General features: G+C 35.8%; 2 protein-coding genes across 2 annotated transcripts; both read right to left on the bottom strand.

Annotated features, from left to right (window-relative positions):
* Positions 1-1,365: 1,365 nt before the first annotated feature.
* On the bottom strand, positions 1,366-6,296 carry LOC127934862 (protein FAM8A1). The gene is made up of 5 exons (XM_052532391.1): positions 5,840-6,296; positions 5,422-5,542; positions 4,858-4,981; positions 4,469-4,608; positions 1,366-2,294 (listed from the first exon to the last, which is right to left on the bottom strand). Exons 1-5 carry the CDS (start codon positions 6,162-6,164, stop codon positions 2,150-2,152), a joined length of 855 nt encoding a protein of 284 aa, XP_052388351.1. The 5' UTR covers positions 6,165-6,296; the 3' UTR covers positions 1,366-2,149.
* Positions 6,297-16,220: 9,924 nt separating this feature from the next.
* On the bottom strand, positions 16,221-17,958 carry LOC127935933 (fatty acid-binding protein, adipocyte). Its single transcript, XM_052534158.1, has 4 exons — positions 17,792-17,958; positions 17,386-17,561; positions 17,199-17,300; positions 16,221-16,461 (listed from the first exon to the last, which is right to left on the bottom strand). The coding sequence occupies exons 1-4, from the start codon at positions 17,862-17,864 to the stop codon at positions 16,408-16,410; spliced, it is 405 nt and encodes a 134-aa protein (XP_052390118.1). The 5' UTR covers positions 17,865-17,958; the 3' UTR covers positions 16,221-16,407.
* Positions 17,959-19,094: the final 1,136 nt, after the last annotated feature.

The following is a 19,094-nucleotide window of genomic DNA, read 5'->3' as shown; positions in this document are numbered from 1 at the left end:
TTCCTCTCAGCAGGGTGAAGCACTATCCACGGGGACTGCTTTACCAGAATCCCGACTGAAGAGGATGTGGGAAGAGCCAGCAGCTGTGAACCCAGTGGCCTTGCCAAGCACTGCTGGACAGCCAAACCAGATGTGCAACCCAGTCAAATTCATATTAGAGATAAAGGGCAGACAGATGGGTGGTGCTGTGGGTGAGTAAAGATACGTTGTCTCTGAGGAAAGCTGGCAAACCGCACAAAAAAAATAACAGCGAGATATTCTCTTAAATGAAACACAGAACACCACATGCTTCCAATGACATTTACATTTTTACGATTTATTTTTTTAACTGTGAAAGTACGTAAAATCACACATGGTGTGTGTGTCTGGGATCCTGAGTTTGACTTAAACTGACACCTAGTGGTGTGGATGCATCTTTGTGAAAAAGCAATTAGGCTGTAAACATGCACAGAACTACCAATTTATAGTGTATTTTCAGATTAACTTGTGGTATTTGTTCAAAACCATGCCAAAACTTTGCTTTATCATTAAGTGTGTGAAGTTGGGTTGTATATTGTCTGTTTTCAGGTTTTGATTACGAGGAACTGCCCCTGGGACTCCAAGACCTACAGAGACCAGAAAGGGCAAGCAACAAAAAGACAAAAAAAAAAAAACGGAAATACTTCTATAGATGTAATATTTATTTCAAAGATCTAAATCAGTGATGAGTCATTCTTACCAGAACAGTGCAATCTCGCAGTTTTTTGCCTGATTGGCATGTGATCAGCTTAGAAACATTTTCTGCTTGTGAGAATGTCACTAGTATCTGTGGAATGTGATTGTGTAACTGAAGCGTTTCGAAAACCTCACCAGTGATTGTCAAATTAGGGTTTCAACTTGCGTTTATGAGCACATATCACCACCTAGTGCTTATCAAGAAGTGTTTCTTTTTTTTTTTTTTATGCTTGGGTCCATACTTAACCCATTTTATCATGCTTAACCCCATACTGAGATGATATGAGCAGTTATTATAGTATCTACATATGACTAAAACCAATAATAAAAAAAGCATTAGTTACTTGAAATAAAATAAATGTTAAGATAAATAACAAAACTTTATTTCAGCTAGTTGCCAAGGCAACAATTTTATTTTTTTATTTAGATTAATTTGATGCACGAAAATAACTAAAGTTGAAATAAACATTTAATACTACAGACATATTTGTTAAAAATAAATAAATTCCTAAAAAACAGTAATTAATACAATTACAAAAATAACTTAAACTAAAATGAAAACAAAACTGGGGAAAAACGAATTCAAAATATTAATAATAAATATAACAGTATCTAAAATAACACTAGTTAGAACATGAGAAAGATAATGTATCTCAGAGAAGTTCATTTAATTTAGCCACACACCAGATAGATTTGATAATATTTGTGCATAAAATACATAAGTGATATCAAATCTGGTCTTAAAATAATTTGAATTTATGAACCATGCACAATGATAACACAAAACAGCTGATGAGTTTAGCATGCTGAATGATGTAGGGCAGATAATGTGAATTTCAAAATACAGTTCTTAACTCTTCACATATATAAGATCAGAACTGAAACATACGCCACATTAAACAAGTTTTTTAAGAAATCCTGAGAAATGTAGTGAGGCATATCAGCCTCTGACTGAATTGACAAAAGGAATGGAACATTCCGGACGTCTGTGTGCATGTGTGGAAGGATACGCAGTGAATGCCGAGCTCAATTCCCTGCCTTTAGTAAGATTAATAACAGACCCATCTGGGCCTTACAGGTTGAATCTGAGGAGAAGATATGAAAACCTTGTGGATTAAGCCGGTGTTTAGAGTGAAACATTCCACTCGGATGAAATTTCCAAGTATGTCTAGATAAAACACACGTCTTGAGCTTGATATCACTCATCATTCAACATTAAATACTGTCTGTTGAAGGATCATTTTTCTAAGAAGGTAGATATTTCTCAGTGCTGTAAACAATATATATGTGATCAGACTTTAATGCATGGATCATTAGTGCAAATCTGCAGGAAATACTATATGGATATCATTAGAAAAAAAGTACTGAGAACATTTGAAAGCGCTTGATGCTTGACAGGAGCTGCTTTCGCATGATTTTGACACACGCAGGCTGGTCATCTGGCTCTTCTCCTCTGAACCACGATGGTTCCAGCCACAACGTCATAAACAGTTCTGTTGTGCTGGAAAAATAGTAACGTGATAAAGATAGGGAACAGGAAGGCGATGGAGAGGTTTTTGTTTAAAGCCCGTACAGTGGAGCTGCAAAAAAGAACATTTGCATTATTATACTACCTATGAAACTGTTAATTGGTGTAATATATATATATATATATATATATATATATATATATATATATATATGCTTCTTTTTCTCTCTCTCTCTCTGTCTCTCCAGGTGATTTTAAGGCTGATGATACACAGGGCAACTTTTTGAGCAATGTTTCTGGGCAACCCGATGAGACACAGGACCACCTGGACCTAAATTATTCAGATAGAAATTTGATACCCATTCTCAATGGGAAAGTGCCACGAGACACATTGCTCAAATAAAGTTGCCCAGTGTATCATCAGTTTTAATTTTAGTTTTAGTATAACATTATAATACCATGGATATTTTTTTATTATTATAAGAAACCAATCTAATGTATAGCTGACATTTGAAGCTTAATACCATAGAAAAGCAATAAAAGTTTCTCAGTTAGAGTGTTTCAGCTTGTTTATTTCCATATCATTTAAAGGAAATTTTGTCCTAATTGTTCAGCCATTTTATATATATATATATATATATATATATATATATATATATATATATATATATATATATATATATATATATATATATATATATATATGAAGAGTTCAGACTCAAAGGCCTCTAAGTGCCATCTGAAATTTTCATTTAAAATTAGGATTTTTATTACACATACATACATACACATACACACACACCAGTATATACAGTGCCCTCCATAAGTATTGGAACAGTAAAGACAAAATAGTTCTGTTTGCTTTGGAGTCAAGACATCTGTAAATATGATTCAAATATGAATATGAGACAAAACTACAGAATGTAACATTTTATTATTGGGTGATTCAGGACAAAAGATGTTTTACCAGCTAAGAAGATCAGCACTTGTAGAGTTTGATCTCCCTATCTGATGTGAGTATAAGTATTGGAACTGTTGCCTCACAGGTCTTTCTGAGTGATCAGCTGTGTCCTGTTGCATTCTTTAGATATTAAAAGCAGGGAATCTGTCTTATCAGTTATATTCATTACTTCTGCATTCTAAGTCTTGGATTTGACGATGACACACACAAACCAGGATGAAGACGAGGAAGCCGACTCTGAAAGAAAAGCAAGCAATTTGGATGCTAAAAGAAAAGAGGAAGTCAATAAGAACTATAAGAAAAACAAAGGGCATGGAGAAATCAAGAGTTTGGAAACTACTGGCGACATCAGCAACCAACATTTGTCTTGATGACAGACAAATCATAAAAGCTGTGAAAATGAACCCTAAAATACATGTCTGTAAATTCACCAACAGATGAGACAAAGATGAACTTTATCTAAGTGATTGGAAAGCAAAAGTGTGGAGAAAAAGGAGAATTGCAAATGATCCTAAGCATCCAACCTCATCTGTAAAGATTGGTGGAGGTGGTGTCATGGCATGGGCATGCATGACTGTCTCTAGAACAGGACACCTTCATTTTAATGATGACTTCACGTATGATGGCAGTAGCAGAATGACTTTGGAAGGGTACAAAATCATCTTGGCTACAAATATTCAAGAAAATGTCACCAAACTCATTAGAAAGCACATAAGATTGGATCCGGACAATGACCCAAAACACCCTGCCAGTTCAGTAAAGGACTTTATCAGGGCAAAGAAATGTAAGTCTTAGATCGCCCAAATCAATCTACAGATTTAAATCCGACTGAACATTAATTTCAGCAGCTGAAGAGGAGACTAAAGACAGAAACTCTCCAAAACAAGAAACAGTTGGAATTGGCTGCATTAAAGGCTGGAGAAAAGCATTTCAAATCATAAGACCAAGAGTCTGGTGATGTCTTTGGGTTGCAGAATCACTGCTCTGACTGCATGCAAGGGATCTGCAACTAAATATTAGGTTTTCATTTCTTACATCTGGCTTAAATTCAACTGTTCCAATACAATGCTCACATCAAAGAGTGGGATGAACTCTGAAAGTGCTGTCCTCTTTATTTGGTTAAACATGTATATGTCAAAAGACCTAATAATAAAATGTGACATTCCATAGTTTTGTCGCATATTCATCTTTTAATCATATTTACAAATGTCTTGACTCCACAGCAGAGAAAGCCATTTTGTCTCTTCTGTTCCAATACTTATGGTGGAAACTGTACATATATATGTATATATAGCTACATCATTATAAAAAAACAAATAACTCACGAAGATAAGCTGACATTGGATGCGGGTACTACAAAAACCCGATTCGGCTGCACTAGGACTGTTGTATCACATGTGACGACTCGGAGTCCCAGCAGGAACTTTCCAGGAGTGGCACCACCAGCTCCCCAAATACAGATGATCTGCAGATGAAGACAGAACACAGGCTGAAGGAAATGTGTGGGCTGTTTAAAAACATAAACTCATATAGCATTCATATCACTTTTAGACTACAGAGTTGTTCTTCCAAATGCTGCTACTAATTGAAAATATGACAAGGCTGAAATTACAGTTTTTTTCTGATAAAACTGATCTAAAAATGTCAATTAAAAATAGACTGAGAGACAAGTCTTGTGACTGTGTCTTTCACAACATGAAAGATGTTCACTCACTTCATAGACACACACTAGGACTCTGTATGCTAAAGCCACGGCCATCATCTTCTGCAGGTCCTCCAGTGATGTGTTCTCATCGATCTCTTCCACGATAAACTGCATCATGAACTTGGAGACATCTCTGTTCACAAGATCAAAGTTACACAAGCTGTCATACAATATACTGTTTAAACACCATGTTCAAAAGTATGGAATCTGTTTTTTATGGTTATGAAAGAAGTCTCTTTTTACAAGAATACAGTAAAAATAGTACACTATGTGAAAGTATTTGCATTTAATAATAAAAAAAAGTATAGTTTATTGTAATTTATAATGTAATTTATTCCTGTGATGCAAGCTGAATTTTTAGCATCAATAAACCAGTCTTTAGTGTCACATGATCCTTCAGAGATAATTCTAAAATGCTGAACTGAAAAAAAACATCAATGTTGTGTTACTTAATATCTTGTGGAAACTTTGATATTATATATACAACAGTACATCTATAACTGTGAATAATTCAAGAAGAAGAATTCATACTGGATCAATTCCTTTCTTGTTCTCAGCGCATTCTTGACTCACTTTATTCCACTGAGATGCATGATCCACAACACTATGGTTGCCTTAACACAGAAGAGGATGAAGAAATCCACAGTTTCGGCCAGAAATCTACGGAGAGGGGAGGGGATGGTGTACTCTCTACCTGAAAGAACAAAAGATGAAGTCAGGACCATGAAGTTAAAGGCACAGAAGAGCTTCTCAACTGGCAGTTAGGTGTCTTTACAGACTATCCGCTGCTGCTCAGAGGTGGGATAAATGCATTTACACTGCAATTTTCCATATACTTCGGGAATGAATATATAATACTAATAATACAGAGATGTGGGATTATGGAGATACATAAAAGTAAATTAATTTAGACAACTTCTTCATTAGCATTTGTTAACCTGTCTAATGAGCTAAGTACTCCGTCTCCTCGGAGCAGTGGATTGACAGCTACCTGCAGGCTGTGCTGGGCCTCGGTCAGCAGTGCTGGATGAGACGGGGGCTGCTGGGCTGCTCGTCTGGTTAAACCAAGCGGCGATATCAGCGGGCGTCGCGGTACACACAGATGAGGAGCTGCCGCCGGGTGTCTGACACCCGAGCTGAGGAGGAAAGAGCGGCGCGGACATGAGCACCCAGCTCTGCCAGCTCACATAACCACTGTGATAGCGCCACATCCACTGCTGCAGCCGCTGGCAGTACTCTGTCGTTGTCATGTTGTCATTATCATCGGACCCTTGACCGTTTTCGACCGTTTCTTCCGCACTGTTCTTCGTCGCCATGTTTACTAATTTTATAAGTCTTATTTAGAGTTCCACTTGTTCCGGGGAATTCAGTTCCCCTGTTTGTGCTTCAGTGCGTCTGCGCCGCATCGGCCTCATGATCTCGCGCATGCTCTGTCGAGTTGATCGTGTGCTTTGAATTTTTGGCGTATTCCGCATCATATAGGGCAGGCACGTGCCGCCTCTATTCATATCATCGAGTGTCAGTTTACCTCCGTCTCCGTCAGCATAAAGTACAATTAATTTGAGCTTATACAATTTTACATAGGCCTACCGTATTATTTATTAAAAAAATTTTGTGAAACAAAATTTAAATGTGTCCGGAATAGTTATAGTTTTAGTGACAATTACAAAAATTGTAAATCAAGTATGAAAATTGTACAGGGTTTTCATGATCATGTTATTAGATTTTTTACAAAAATTATATTTGTACCAATCTGACAAAGCAGTTTGCTTTATACATTTACAACAAAATCAGAGCAGTGGCAGTTTTTGCTTGAAATGAAAAAGAATATAATCAATAATTATGAATTACAAAATTATAAATAGCCTATTTAAACAAAAAATTGAATCTTGTTTGCTGATGCTAACTGGCTAGCTAACTATCTACTTGATGTTAACTTGAAGTCCAAATGTCCAAATATTTTATTCAACCACCTATGATGGAAAACTATGGAAAAAGCGAAGGATAGATGTTCAGAACAGAGTAACTACAGTAATTAAACCATGCCTCATGGGGTCGTTTTACCCCGCAGAATAGGTAAAAATAAATAAATAAATAAAAAAATTCATTCTGAAACTAATTCTAGTTTTCTTAAATAACACATACTCACCATCTACTTACTATTTTTATATAAATGTGATGTTCTACAAAACAAGCTTTAAAACATGCTTTTTTCTTACTGCAGACAACAGAAATGTATCTTGACTTATGTAGTTATTTTGGAAAAACAGTAGGGGATATTTTATCCCAAGGGAACGTTTTCCTCCACTCTACCCATATGTTAATGTGATACCTCTTTTTTGTAAGGAGCATCGCTGCAGCATTTTGGACATCAGGCTCCAGATCTTTGTGAGGCAAAATCTGTTTCAGTTTAGCAATTGATCTCAGTTGGAAGAAGCAGCCCTTTACCACTGTGCTAATTTGTTTCACAAAGTTGAGTAACGAATCAAATGTAACACCAAGATTTCTCACATGGGTTTGGATATTGGCAGAGAGAGACACTAAATTAAAAACAGATGAAGTCCTAGAGCGGCCTAAAATCAGAATTGCGCTTTTGCTGTAGTTTAATTAAAAATTATTTGCCATCCTACCTATTATCTCCTCAAAACAGTCATAGAGCACATCCAAAAACATCACTGCAGTCAGTTTTTGCTGGAAGATAGAACTGTGTATCGTCAGCACTGAAGTTTTCTTATATGAAATCTTATATTTCTTTAAAATAGCACCCAGGGGAAGCATGTAAAGTGGAAAAAGAAAAGGGCCTAAAATTGACCCTTGGGGCACACCGCATGGCGAAGGAGCTGATGAAGAAGAAAACTTTCCATTGCTCACTGAGAAGGTGCTGTCTTTAAGATAAGAGACTAACCACTGCAGAGCAACACCCTGAATAGCCACCAACTTTTCCAACCGATGTAACAGAATACTACGATCAACTGTATCGAAAGCAGCACTTAAATCCAACAAAATAAGCACCACATATGAACCAGTATAAAACACTTGCAAAAGGTCATTGCTTACTTTCAACGGGTGCAGTTTCTATGCTGTGCAGTGATCTAATACCCAACTGAAAAGTATCTAAAACATTGGCTATACTGATATAGAAATTCAACTGACAATAAACAACTCTCTCTAATAACTTTGAGATAAAAGTCTTCTCATAAATTTAAATTAATATAAATACAATTTGTCTTGATTGTAATGAGTCAAAAACCATTTACATGTTTTAAAGCGAAACCTGTGAGACTCATCACTAGGTGGCGACAATGTCTTTCACATGATTTTGGTTATGGTACTGAACTGATTTGTTCTCAATAAGATAATTTTGAGTTCTGAATGTTCAAATAAAGACATAAATAAACGTAATTACACACATTTTCAAACTTAAACGTTCTTTATTTTAAATGGGGGTGTCGAGAAATACAAAGGAATTGTAAACACTTGAGCACTTGAGTAACAGTCTCAAATTCAGTTTCTGCGTGTAAGAAGGTGTACTTAAATAAATTGTGCTTATTTAGACATCCGCATATCAGTGCAAAAGGGTCAAAGTCTTCAAAAACTGCCCGCCGGAAACGACCCTGTTTTGTCCCTGGATGCTTGTTGTGGTGACCAGCTGTTAACAACTGTGATGTATTTATGTCTCTGTGTTGCTCTCATTCTCTTTTGATGCTGTATTTGCTGACTGGGCTTCCCTGAGCCTGTGAGTAAGGTCTGGCCGGCCTAGTGACTGTGCTGGGCCCTGAATGGAGGCCCCCAGGCGGAACAGAATCAGCCAATGTGAGGATGATCACCTCTGACAGGACGAGAGGTGACTTGCACAGCAATAATCAGGGGCAAATAAAAGCTGTGTCTAGCAAACGCTGACCTGCATGGAACTCGCCACCAGCTGAGGATAACAAGCTAGGTGTCAAAATGAAATTACAAATTCAGAGAACACACTAATGCACTTTTATTCTATCTAAATTGTCTTACGCTTGAACTTTGTTACTATTGCATTTGTGTCAGGATTCTGTGCAGCATCTGTTCAGGGAGGGTGGAGGCGAAAATTGTCTCAAAACCTTAGCTGACCTCTGTGTCATACACATTGTCAAATAATCTGCAAATGAAAGAACCTTTAAATGTAAAATGCCAATTTATTATTATTTCATGGTTAATTCAAAGCATGCCCTTAAGAAATCCCTACCATAACAAGCCTCGTCACGGCCCATACAAGCTAAGAGAAAACAAAGAGGAATTAAATAGAGGAATCAACTTTCCTGCATGTAATAACAACACAAACCCTCCCAATCTTCAGCTGCCATCTCAAAACGAACTTTTTTTTCATTTATTTTTTATGAAAATGTATTAATTCTGTACTACAATGGTATCATGAATTTAAAAACCTGAGTAAATGATTTCAGATGACTTTAAGGTTAAAAGTTCATCCTGCGGTGATATGCCTACATCTTTACTTTGCTGATTTGATATCTTATAAGCTCATTTCTTTATGCCCGTTTTCAGTGTTGATGTTAAGAAAATGTGATGACAGCACACTGACTCAGAGGGCAGGAAATCATGTGATACCAGCACACTCACACAGAGATTTAACCTCAGATGTAACATGAGACTAACACATTTAGACATGGTATTTACTTCAGAAACATCTAATATCATTGTATTACTTTTCTTAAATGACAAACTATTTCCCTGATAAAAACTTTATTGTTAAATCTGGGTACGGGTAGTAGATGCATAACACATCCATAAACCTTAATATGAAAGTTGTTTAAAACTGATAAATAAGGAAAAGTAATCAAAGTTGTTTACTTTGTTTACTTTAGTTGTTTACAAATGTTCCGTCTTTTAAGCTTTCATTTCATTTTAAATGGTCTGATGGTGTAACAGATTATTTATTTATTTATAAAAAAGTAATGATGTGTTTGTATTTTATTTATTCATCTGTTCTCTTTATTTTTTCCTGTGTTTAGTTTTGTTTAAAAATATAAAAATTCAATTTATATATTTTTGTTTGTTTTATTTTGTTATCTTCTGTTTTGTTTAAAAGTACAACACTTCTGTGTATTGTTTTGTTTGTTTGTTTTTGTTGCTCTGCCCCCCCCCCCCTTTTTTGTTTTGCTTAAAAGTAAAAAAATTCTTTGTTTTGTTTTGTTTTGTTTTGTGATGTTTTGTCACACAGTCTCTCAACTGACTCAAAAGTGTTTCATGACTTCTCCCCATATATCATAAAAAGAAAACTAACCTAGAGGGGGTGTGGGATTTGTTCCTTTACTTCTTCCTTATACGTCGACTGCTTATGTACTTTTGTACCTCAACTGAGTACGAAGATCTAGCAAATCCTTTTTACATAAAATTCACCATTTGTTGACACAGAGACCCTGTTAAGTTAATTATGCCAGCTTCCCAACATTTCAGAGGTGAGCGCTGATGTGAGGGGCCTGGCGTCATGCGGTCAGAGCTCATATACATCCCACCTCCTCCCTTTCTGTGACCCATTCAGAGCACCTCTCAGCCCTGTATGTGGCCCTGTCTGTCTGATCACATGAGCCACTTCCCCCTCTGCTTGTCTGGATCAAAAGTTAGCCGTGGGAAAAGACATAAAGCATTCCAGAACATCTAACCCATTGGAAATGTTTGTTTGCTATACTTGCAGGTGTGTGAAGACAAAGCCTATAAGCGGCCGTCACTTCAAAGCTGCTTTGTATTCCACATTTAGACAATGTATTGAGCACTGAGCAGCGTTTGTAACGGGTTAAATTTGTCATTCTTGAAATAGCATTGGTCTGAGGTGTGACTTGGTGGTGATATCTTGGTGAATTTCTACTAAATTACCCCAAATCCTCTTTGGTGTTTCAAATAAATCTCAATCCTTGAGGTTTCAGGGGTTAAATACAAGTACAATCATAAGTGGTTTGTTTACAAGCAGTAAGAAGAAAGGTCAGTGAAAGACTTATTGCTTCCCTTTCCTCAGAGCCATCACAAACCATTGTTATCTCCCTCTACAGAGCGTGGAAGTACGTGTTTGAAAGTAATTAAAGGGTGTTCACAGATCTATTGTTCTCCAGACTCATGCTCTTAGACATATTTTTTATATATAAACTAGGATTAAACACAAGATAGTACTAATGACGCTCAAAAGTCAAATCCTCTCACTCCCCTTCAACAGGAAAAAAGTACTTTTTCATTGCTTGACATGCATTGAAATTGATCAGCTGAAAACAAAGACGCTGACAGAAAGAGTTTAGAGAACTTTGTTCATTCAGAAAACAAGTTTTAATCTAACTTACAATCAACATAGCTTAAAAATATATCTCATTATAAACACACTGAAAGCTCCTTTTGATTCTGGCAACTCGGTTGTATCCTATTTTATTTAAATGCATTCAATGTGATTTGAAATGTTGAAAAAACAAAAACAAAGGAAAACTAATGGGCTAATTAACTGAACTTCCTTTCATGCTTTATCTGGTCCCAAATTTGAAGATTCCCAGTGTTCCCTGCTGAGCAACAGTTTCAAACACAAAAACATTTCTCAAATTTCCATGTAGCGTTAAACACAGTCATAGATTTGATGGCATGCTGAACAGAAATTGTGATGGGGAACTTTACATTGTGGATTCAGCATTCAATAATCAAGATTTTAAGGTCACAATTGTGCTCTGTTACCATTGTGCCCTTGAGAAACCCCAGTACAGTCATGTAGGATGAACATCTGTGACTGTTTTGACTGGCCCCTTTTTGATGTTGTACTATAAAGGCTCCATACTGAGCAGGGCTCTGCCTGGGAATACAGATCACATGCCCTCCCTGAATCCAGAGGAGGAGGAAGGAACTCAGCTGAAACAGTCTTCAAGGCGCATCCCACCTTATAAAGGTTAAAAGGGTAGTTTGGGCCGGTTGGAGTGTTCTTAAACACAGCTGAGCTCATGCTTTATCCTTCTTGAGTGATGAAGGAAAATTCAAGAAATATATTCATATATATATATATAAAATTAAAAAAACATAAGGGACAGAGTTTTCGTTTATTTGTCCTATTTAATTCATTTTAAATGTTTGTTTGTTTAGTTAGTAAGCTAGTTAGTTAGATCAGTTTAATTAGTTAGATTAGTTCATAGCTAGTTATTTAGATTAGTTTAGTTTTATATTTCATTCCAAAACTGTAAATTTTTCTTATAATTTTTAAGGTTTTTCCCATGAAACACATGAGATTTTCCATAGTGAATTACCATCTTTTTTTACATTTTCATTTAAGCACAATTCATATATTGTTCAAAATATCTCAATGATTTGTTTTTCTTTAAGCATTAAATATTTTTTTTATCAAACATGAATAATATCATAAATTATATGTTTCACTATTAACATGCATTCTGTCTCATTTAGTTCAGTATTTAATATTTATTATTCTCAACAATATTCTTTTGCAAAAAAAATATTTTCCTATGAAACACAAAAGTAGACTCATATGTATATCACAGTTCACACATTGTGCAAAATATCTTATTTTCTGTTCTATTGACACTATGTTCCAATGTTTGTACACACACACACACACACACACACACAGGAAATAAAATGATTATAGAATCTTTCTTTTTTTCTCTTTATGCATTCAATCTTTTTTTATAAAACAGAATAATTTCATAAACGGTCTCACTATTACCATGCACTCTTTCTCCATCTTGTTTTGTCATTTATTGCTGGACTATAAGAGGAAGTTGTCTTGAATTTGCAGCCATTTCTCAAGACTGCTAATGCATGAGAATAGCTGTGCACTCCAATCTTCCAGCAAAATTTCTCACAAACATTCTTTAGCCACAGACGTCCCTCCTTCAGTGAACATTGTAGCTCTTTATGTTTCAAACTGGATTTGGAGCCCAATAGGCTATAGTTGCATAGCAACATGCTTCCCAGAAGCCCCTGCTGATATCAGCCCTGACTCAACTGACACATAGCAACCCTGATTCACGCCAAGCAACCGGATGAACCCAAAACCCTTTTAGCTGCCATGTCGACAGATTGATTTGCAAATCAAAGCATTTTGCAATAACATATCTGCTACTGTTGTGCAGGCATAAATTGACCAGTTAAAACACTGAGGTCATGGTAGGCCTCAGGAAGAATAACACTGATAAACTATAGGACATTACAAACATGCCAGACATGCAACGACTATTATTGGATTAGTGTGTAGAGAGTGTGTAAGAGGCTCTACTGATATGTGAATAAGAGAGGAAACTGTTTTATTGCAGTTTGAGGGACTGTAACCTTGGCTCTGGTCTCAGACACAGGCCCATACTGATGTACACCAGCATTGTCCGTTCCAGTGAAGGAAAGTGAGCGGAAGGGAGCGATCCCTGTTCTGCAGTGCAGCTTTCCAGATGTTACTCAAAGGATATGATTTCATTCCTGCAGTGTTATCTGCACAAGCAAAACAGTCTGTGGGTCAACATACTAAGACAGGACCCCTGTGAATATGACACACAATACTGAGACATCCCGCAAGAAGTGCACACCCATAATGCATTACACAGACACGAACAAGATCTGCTGCTCAGGCCAGTCAATAATGACCGGTTTAACTGTTACATCGCTACTCGCCATGTTGCCAAATTAAAATGATCAATCTTTGGACATACAATATGATTTTTTTTAATCTAAAAATTAAAGTGATCAACTATTTTTGGGGAGACTATATGAAATGCTCATCCGATGGACACTTTGTGAATGACAGTGAAGCAACCCAACTGACACCAGAGGTCACATGATAGTTACAACATGGTGGATGTAGTACATCTGAATTTCATTCACGCTACACTCATTCATTTATTAAACATATTTCAAGTCACAAAGCAAGTTTCAAAACAAATAGTACATGCTATACTGTACATTATTTGATTTCAGATAGAGCATAGCCCATGCCTTAAACATGGGAGATTGACCAGGTTTTTTTTTTTTTTTAGAGGGTGGTGGTGGGGGGTGATAATGGTCTTTAAAGGATTTAAACAATTAAATGGTTTTAGTTTATTTAAGGGAATAAAGGATTAAAAAGAAGTACAGTGAAAGAACAATATTTTTTCTAATCAAAGTTAACTTTTTGCGCACACATATTCTGCTTGATATGTGGAAAATGCTAAATGTTTTTTTATTTTTTTATTATTAACATCAGTTATGAATTAAATGATGGGTGTAAAACTTTTTATGTCTTTTGGCCATTTATTTACAGTTTTGAGGACCTTAAAAAAAGTAAAAATTTGAAAATGGGTTACCAACAATACCAACAATACCATTATCACTCATTTTAAATTCATTTTAAGTCTTTTAAAAAAAATTTAATCACTTTCAAAGTTTTTAAATTCCTTGTTTTATTGTTGTGATAATTTTTTTTGTTATTATTATTTTATTTTATTTTATATCTCCGTGTAAACTACGAAAACTCAAATGAGTGAAAATGTTAACGTCATGTGTATATCTATTACGTGTTCAGTCTATAGGCGCCTGGTGTTTCTTTAAAAAAGTTACATCACCAACCAATGGCCTGAGATGAATAGTAATACAGCATTTTTAGTTGTTTTTGCAGATCCAGATCATTCTCACAACGTTGACGAATGTACGTGAAATCTTTCAAAAATGCAAAGGAAAAACTTTTCTGTTTTAGTATATCGGTATTGTAGTCATGTAATTACTGTTAAGTGTTTCTATGAGGCAGTACTAATCTGGGGTGGTCAGGTGGTACAGTGGTTACATGGCACGGTAAACCGTGGCTCACAGTATTCACACTTCACAATTTGTAAATTCAAATTCAATGAGGACGTGAATGCTTTTTACAAGTTGTAATCTCATAATTATGGTAATTACAGCATGGCGTGAATGCACATTTAGCTCCAACTCGAATTAAACGCACCTGAACCGGCTAGTCAAGGTTTTCAAGATCATTTGAAAACGAAAGGTAGCTGTGTTGGAGCAGGTTGAAGCTAAACTCTGCAGGACTATAATGTCTTAATCTTTCAACTCAACTGAAGCAACAGCACTTTTCTCTTAATTCTGTTGCTAAAAACAAACATGAAGCCTATTGCTTGTAATCTAACTTCCCTGAGCTCTGGTTCCTTCATTATGATAATAAACATCTTTTTATGAAGTAAATCATTCCATATGCTCAACTCTTCTGATCTCAGCATGGCAATGACAGCGCATCAGACCAACCCAAGTCAGACGAGATAGGAACGGCTGTGTTACAATTAGAGTATGTATCTGAAAAATAGCCCATGATAAAAATCTACATGCATGCAAAGCACATTTCCAGTACCACCTTTCTCCTTTTAAACTTTGTTCAGGTTGGGTAATAGGAAAATGCATTGTTTTTATTGAATAGGCTGTACAGGGAGAGCTGGCCCGTAACCCACCTGTTTCAGCTGTTTTTGCAGTCAATTTCAATCAGTGTATCTCTACACTTTCCTGTTCTGGGAAAGGAGCCACTGGTGGAACATTCTCTACTCTTTGTGTAGGTCAGAAGGAGTGACTCTGGGGACCCGCTGTGTTCCAGTTTCGTTACACATGCTAAAACTATGTTCAGAAAGGGAAATGTTCTACTAAAAGGAGGAAAGAAATACATATCCTCTGTAACCTTGAACACAGTCCACCGTAACAGTTTAACTCTTGTTGTCTTCATTCTACTGAGGTGAAGTGCTAAAGACATGTGCACGTAAAAGCTATTTTGAATAGTTTAATGAAGATAAATCACATGATCAGCTGAGTTCACCAAGATGTCAACTCTCATTTTTAGAGAAGCATGTTTCAAAAAGACAGTACAGTTACAGTTAGATATCACAACCTTGTTTATTGATTTCCAGAGATTAACAATGGCCAGAAAGATCATATCATGAAGTAACAGGCTCTACATAATTTATTGCCGTGAGAAAATACTTTCTTTGTTGCTCCTTAAGGAGGGCTTTATCCTTTTGATTCATAGCCAAGATCTTAAAAAATGTGAGTAATTAAACCGTTAGTAATATTTTATCATGTTTTGAGAAATGCTAATAAATGTAAGTGTTCCAAAAGATGGAAGACTATGCTAGCAGGGAAACTCAAGGGTTAATTTAGGGATATCTTGGATGTTTTTATGGATGTGATATATTTGACCGTTCAGAAAACATCATCATATTATTCGTTAATAGGAGTGGCCTTACCCTCTCACGCCTTGTATTATGTGATATCTTTCATAGCAAACACACCTTAATATGAACGTTAAATCTCTGGCCTAGATTTTTTGAAACTGTTCACACATGCGTTTTGACAAAGCCAATGTTAAAACAGAAGGCATCAACAAACCACAACTCAGCTGAAGGCAAATAAAAACAACTTTATTCAAAGCACCATAAAGACTGATAAGAAATGCATTTTCAAATGGTCAGCACGCATTTGCTTTGGTGTCAAAAATAAGAGATTTTCAGTAGAGAAATAACGTTTCACTTCGGCTTTATGCTCATTGAACTGAGCCTGGCATCTTCAAATCCAGATCGGATAACGTCATGCCTCCTTCACATATGTCCTCACAGCCACCACATCACCCATTATACATTTCTGTCAAAAGAGGAATATGGTAAGAACAATTAACTGAGAAAGCACTCAAATAATGGTGACAGCCTAACATTCTGTACGTTTACACACCATTTACAACTATATTATATTGCTGACTTTAATTTAAGGCTAACAGCCGTAAAATTTCTATATTTGAACAATTGAGAAAATTATAATTTGATGATAACCTTAAAAAAAAAAGTCAGATTCATGTTCAGTTATATATTCAGGGATTTTCCATTATATATTTAAATGTAAATTCTGCAAATTCTATCATAAGAAATCATTTAGAATTAAGAATATATATATATATATATATATATATATATATATATATATATATATATATATATATATATATATATATATATTCAATGCAGAAGCTTCTATTTCCTTTCTGCCCTGATATCTCACCATTTAAAATATTGCTTTTGCTGAATATTATTAATAGTATTATAATAATCTTCTTCTTGTTGATATAAAATATAATACTATATTTTAAAAAAAGTGCAAACTGCAATTTCTATAGAATTAGAATCAAATTAAACAAATGAAATATGAAGATCACTTTCTGTCCAATATTCTGTGAATATTACGAATATGCTTATAGTTTAACAATAACCCTTTTGAATGTGCATGGGCAGTTATCATGGCATCAGCATTGCTTGATGTAATGACATTTGTATGATGAAAATATTATTACATTATTTTTTTTTTAATAAATAAAAGAGCATCCTTACAGCTATTAATTTGCCATCCGTCACCTCCCTCTCTATCGTCGACTCTTTGCCATCCCAGGTCTGTTTCTGCACAAGTTTGCCGTTCTCTAGAGTAATGACAGTCTGCAGATAAAGAGAGAAAGAGCCCGTTAACTTAATAAGATAAACCGCTTCACACCCGCAGGCAGCCGTCTATTTCACTACAAACCGTAGTCTTTCTGTCATCCGCCGTGATCTCCTCGAATGACTCGTTGAGTTTGAATTTGACCTCAGTAGTTTTGAAGGTGCTCTGCGACTTCATGCATATTTGCCCCTGATCATCCACACACACGATCAGGTTTGGCTTGGTCCGGTTTCCCACCTGACGAGTGGCGAAACCCACACCTGAGAAAACAGATGCCATTCTTTCAGTCACGAAACACATTTTTATTAATGACCATCAACAACAGTATGAGAAGCCTAACCTACTGTACATTAATGATGCGCATCTTAAAGCTTCATAAAAAATAAAAAATAAAGTTTATCATTTATTTTGCATCTAGCAAATTGAAGAGAGTAGCTAAATAGCACGCACTTGCATTGTTAATAAGTTATTAAATGATGAAGAATCGTACCTAGAGCCTTCATGTACTCGTCAAAGTTTTCGCTGGCGGTCATCTTCCATGTTCCCACGAATTTGTCAACCATTTTTCCGGATGATGATCGTTGTCACTCAAGCAACAGATTTGCTCTGATCAGATCGAATGACTGCGGGCTTTTTCAACAGCTCGTCCAGCACGTGCATGTCCACAGCAGCCAATCAGATGACCAGCAGCGTCACGCGCGGAGATCCTCAACCGCCCGCCCGCTAACGCATCTCAGGGCTCACTGGGGAAGGGTTCGCATTTCTCTGACCGTAAAAAAATAAAAAATAAAAAACGTTCAGAGGGCAGCAATCAGAGGACAGCCATAGCAAATGGTTAGAGTAAATATTTTAAAAAATTACTTGTTTGACCATATATGAGACAAAACCTTCCTTGAATGAAAATAATGCCTTTCCTCACAGTCACAGTGTCTGACTGAACACAAAATATGTATTTTTACGTTAATAACTACGAAATAACGTAATTAGCCTATAACTAGGAAAATAGACTCTGAATTTTACTTTCAAAATGTTGTAAGGAAAATAAGCATTCAAGAATAATTTAATAGCAAATGAATTCACAGGCATATTTTCCCATGTAAATATAGAACATAATCAAATATTTATATATCATATAATAATAAGATTTGTATATTTTAGTTCCTCTCAAGTGGCTATACCAGTGAACTACAGGATATAAATATGAAACTCTTTTGTATGTTTTTAAAGCAGTGCATGGATGTCTGAGCTCACTGGTGTTCGTTAAGTACCTAAGATCCAATAAGTTATTGCTTACTGTCCCTCACACTCATTTAAAGTTAAAAGGGGATCAGGCCTTAGCTGTTGCTGGAATAGTCTTCCTCAGGAACTTAGAGAGCACTCATAAATGTATTTAAAGATCAAGTCAAAAACTACTTCGTCTTTAGCCTTTGAGAGGTTGGGCTAGTCTTTGTTGTTAAATAGGATGTGTTGTTTTAAGATGTTTGTTTTAATTAAGTGTTTCTTGAACGTACAAGCACTTTGGTCTGCAGGTGTACTTGTAAAGTGCTCTATAAATAAAAGTGAGAAAGGAAAGTCCAGCTTCAAATACTACGCATATTTGAACAGATTCAGGATGGAATAGAAACATCCTATTTACTGGATACTGTGTGGATAATGAAAGTAATGAAAGGTGTGTAATAATAACATATCAGTTAGCATCCTTTCAGCATTTTGAAGGTTTTACAAAATCCAGCAGCAGAAATTCTTCAACACTAAATGTTATGCATTAATTACCCGAATAACCTACAAAATGT

This window comes from Carassius gibelio, chromosome A19, assembly GCF_023724105.1.
Source record: "Carassius gibelio isolate Cgi1373 ecotype wild population from Czech Republic chromosome A19, carGib1.2-hapl.c, whole genome shotgun sequence".
Classification (NCBI taxonomy): Eukaryota; Metazoa; Chordata; class Actinopteri; order Cypriniformes; family Cyprinidae; genus Carassius; species Carassius gibelio.
This window is presented reverse-complemented; position numbering and strand designations above follow the sequence as displayed.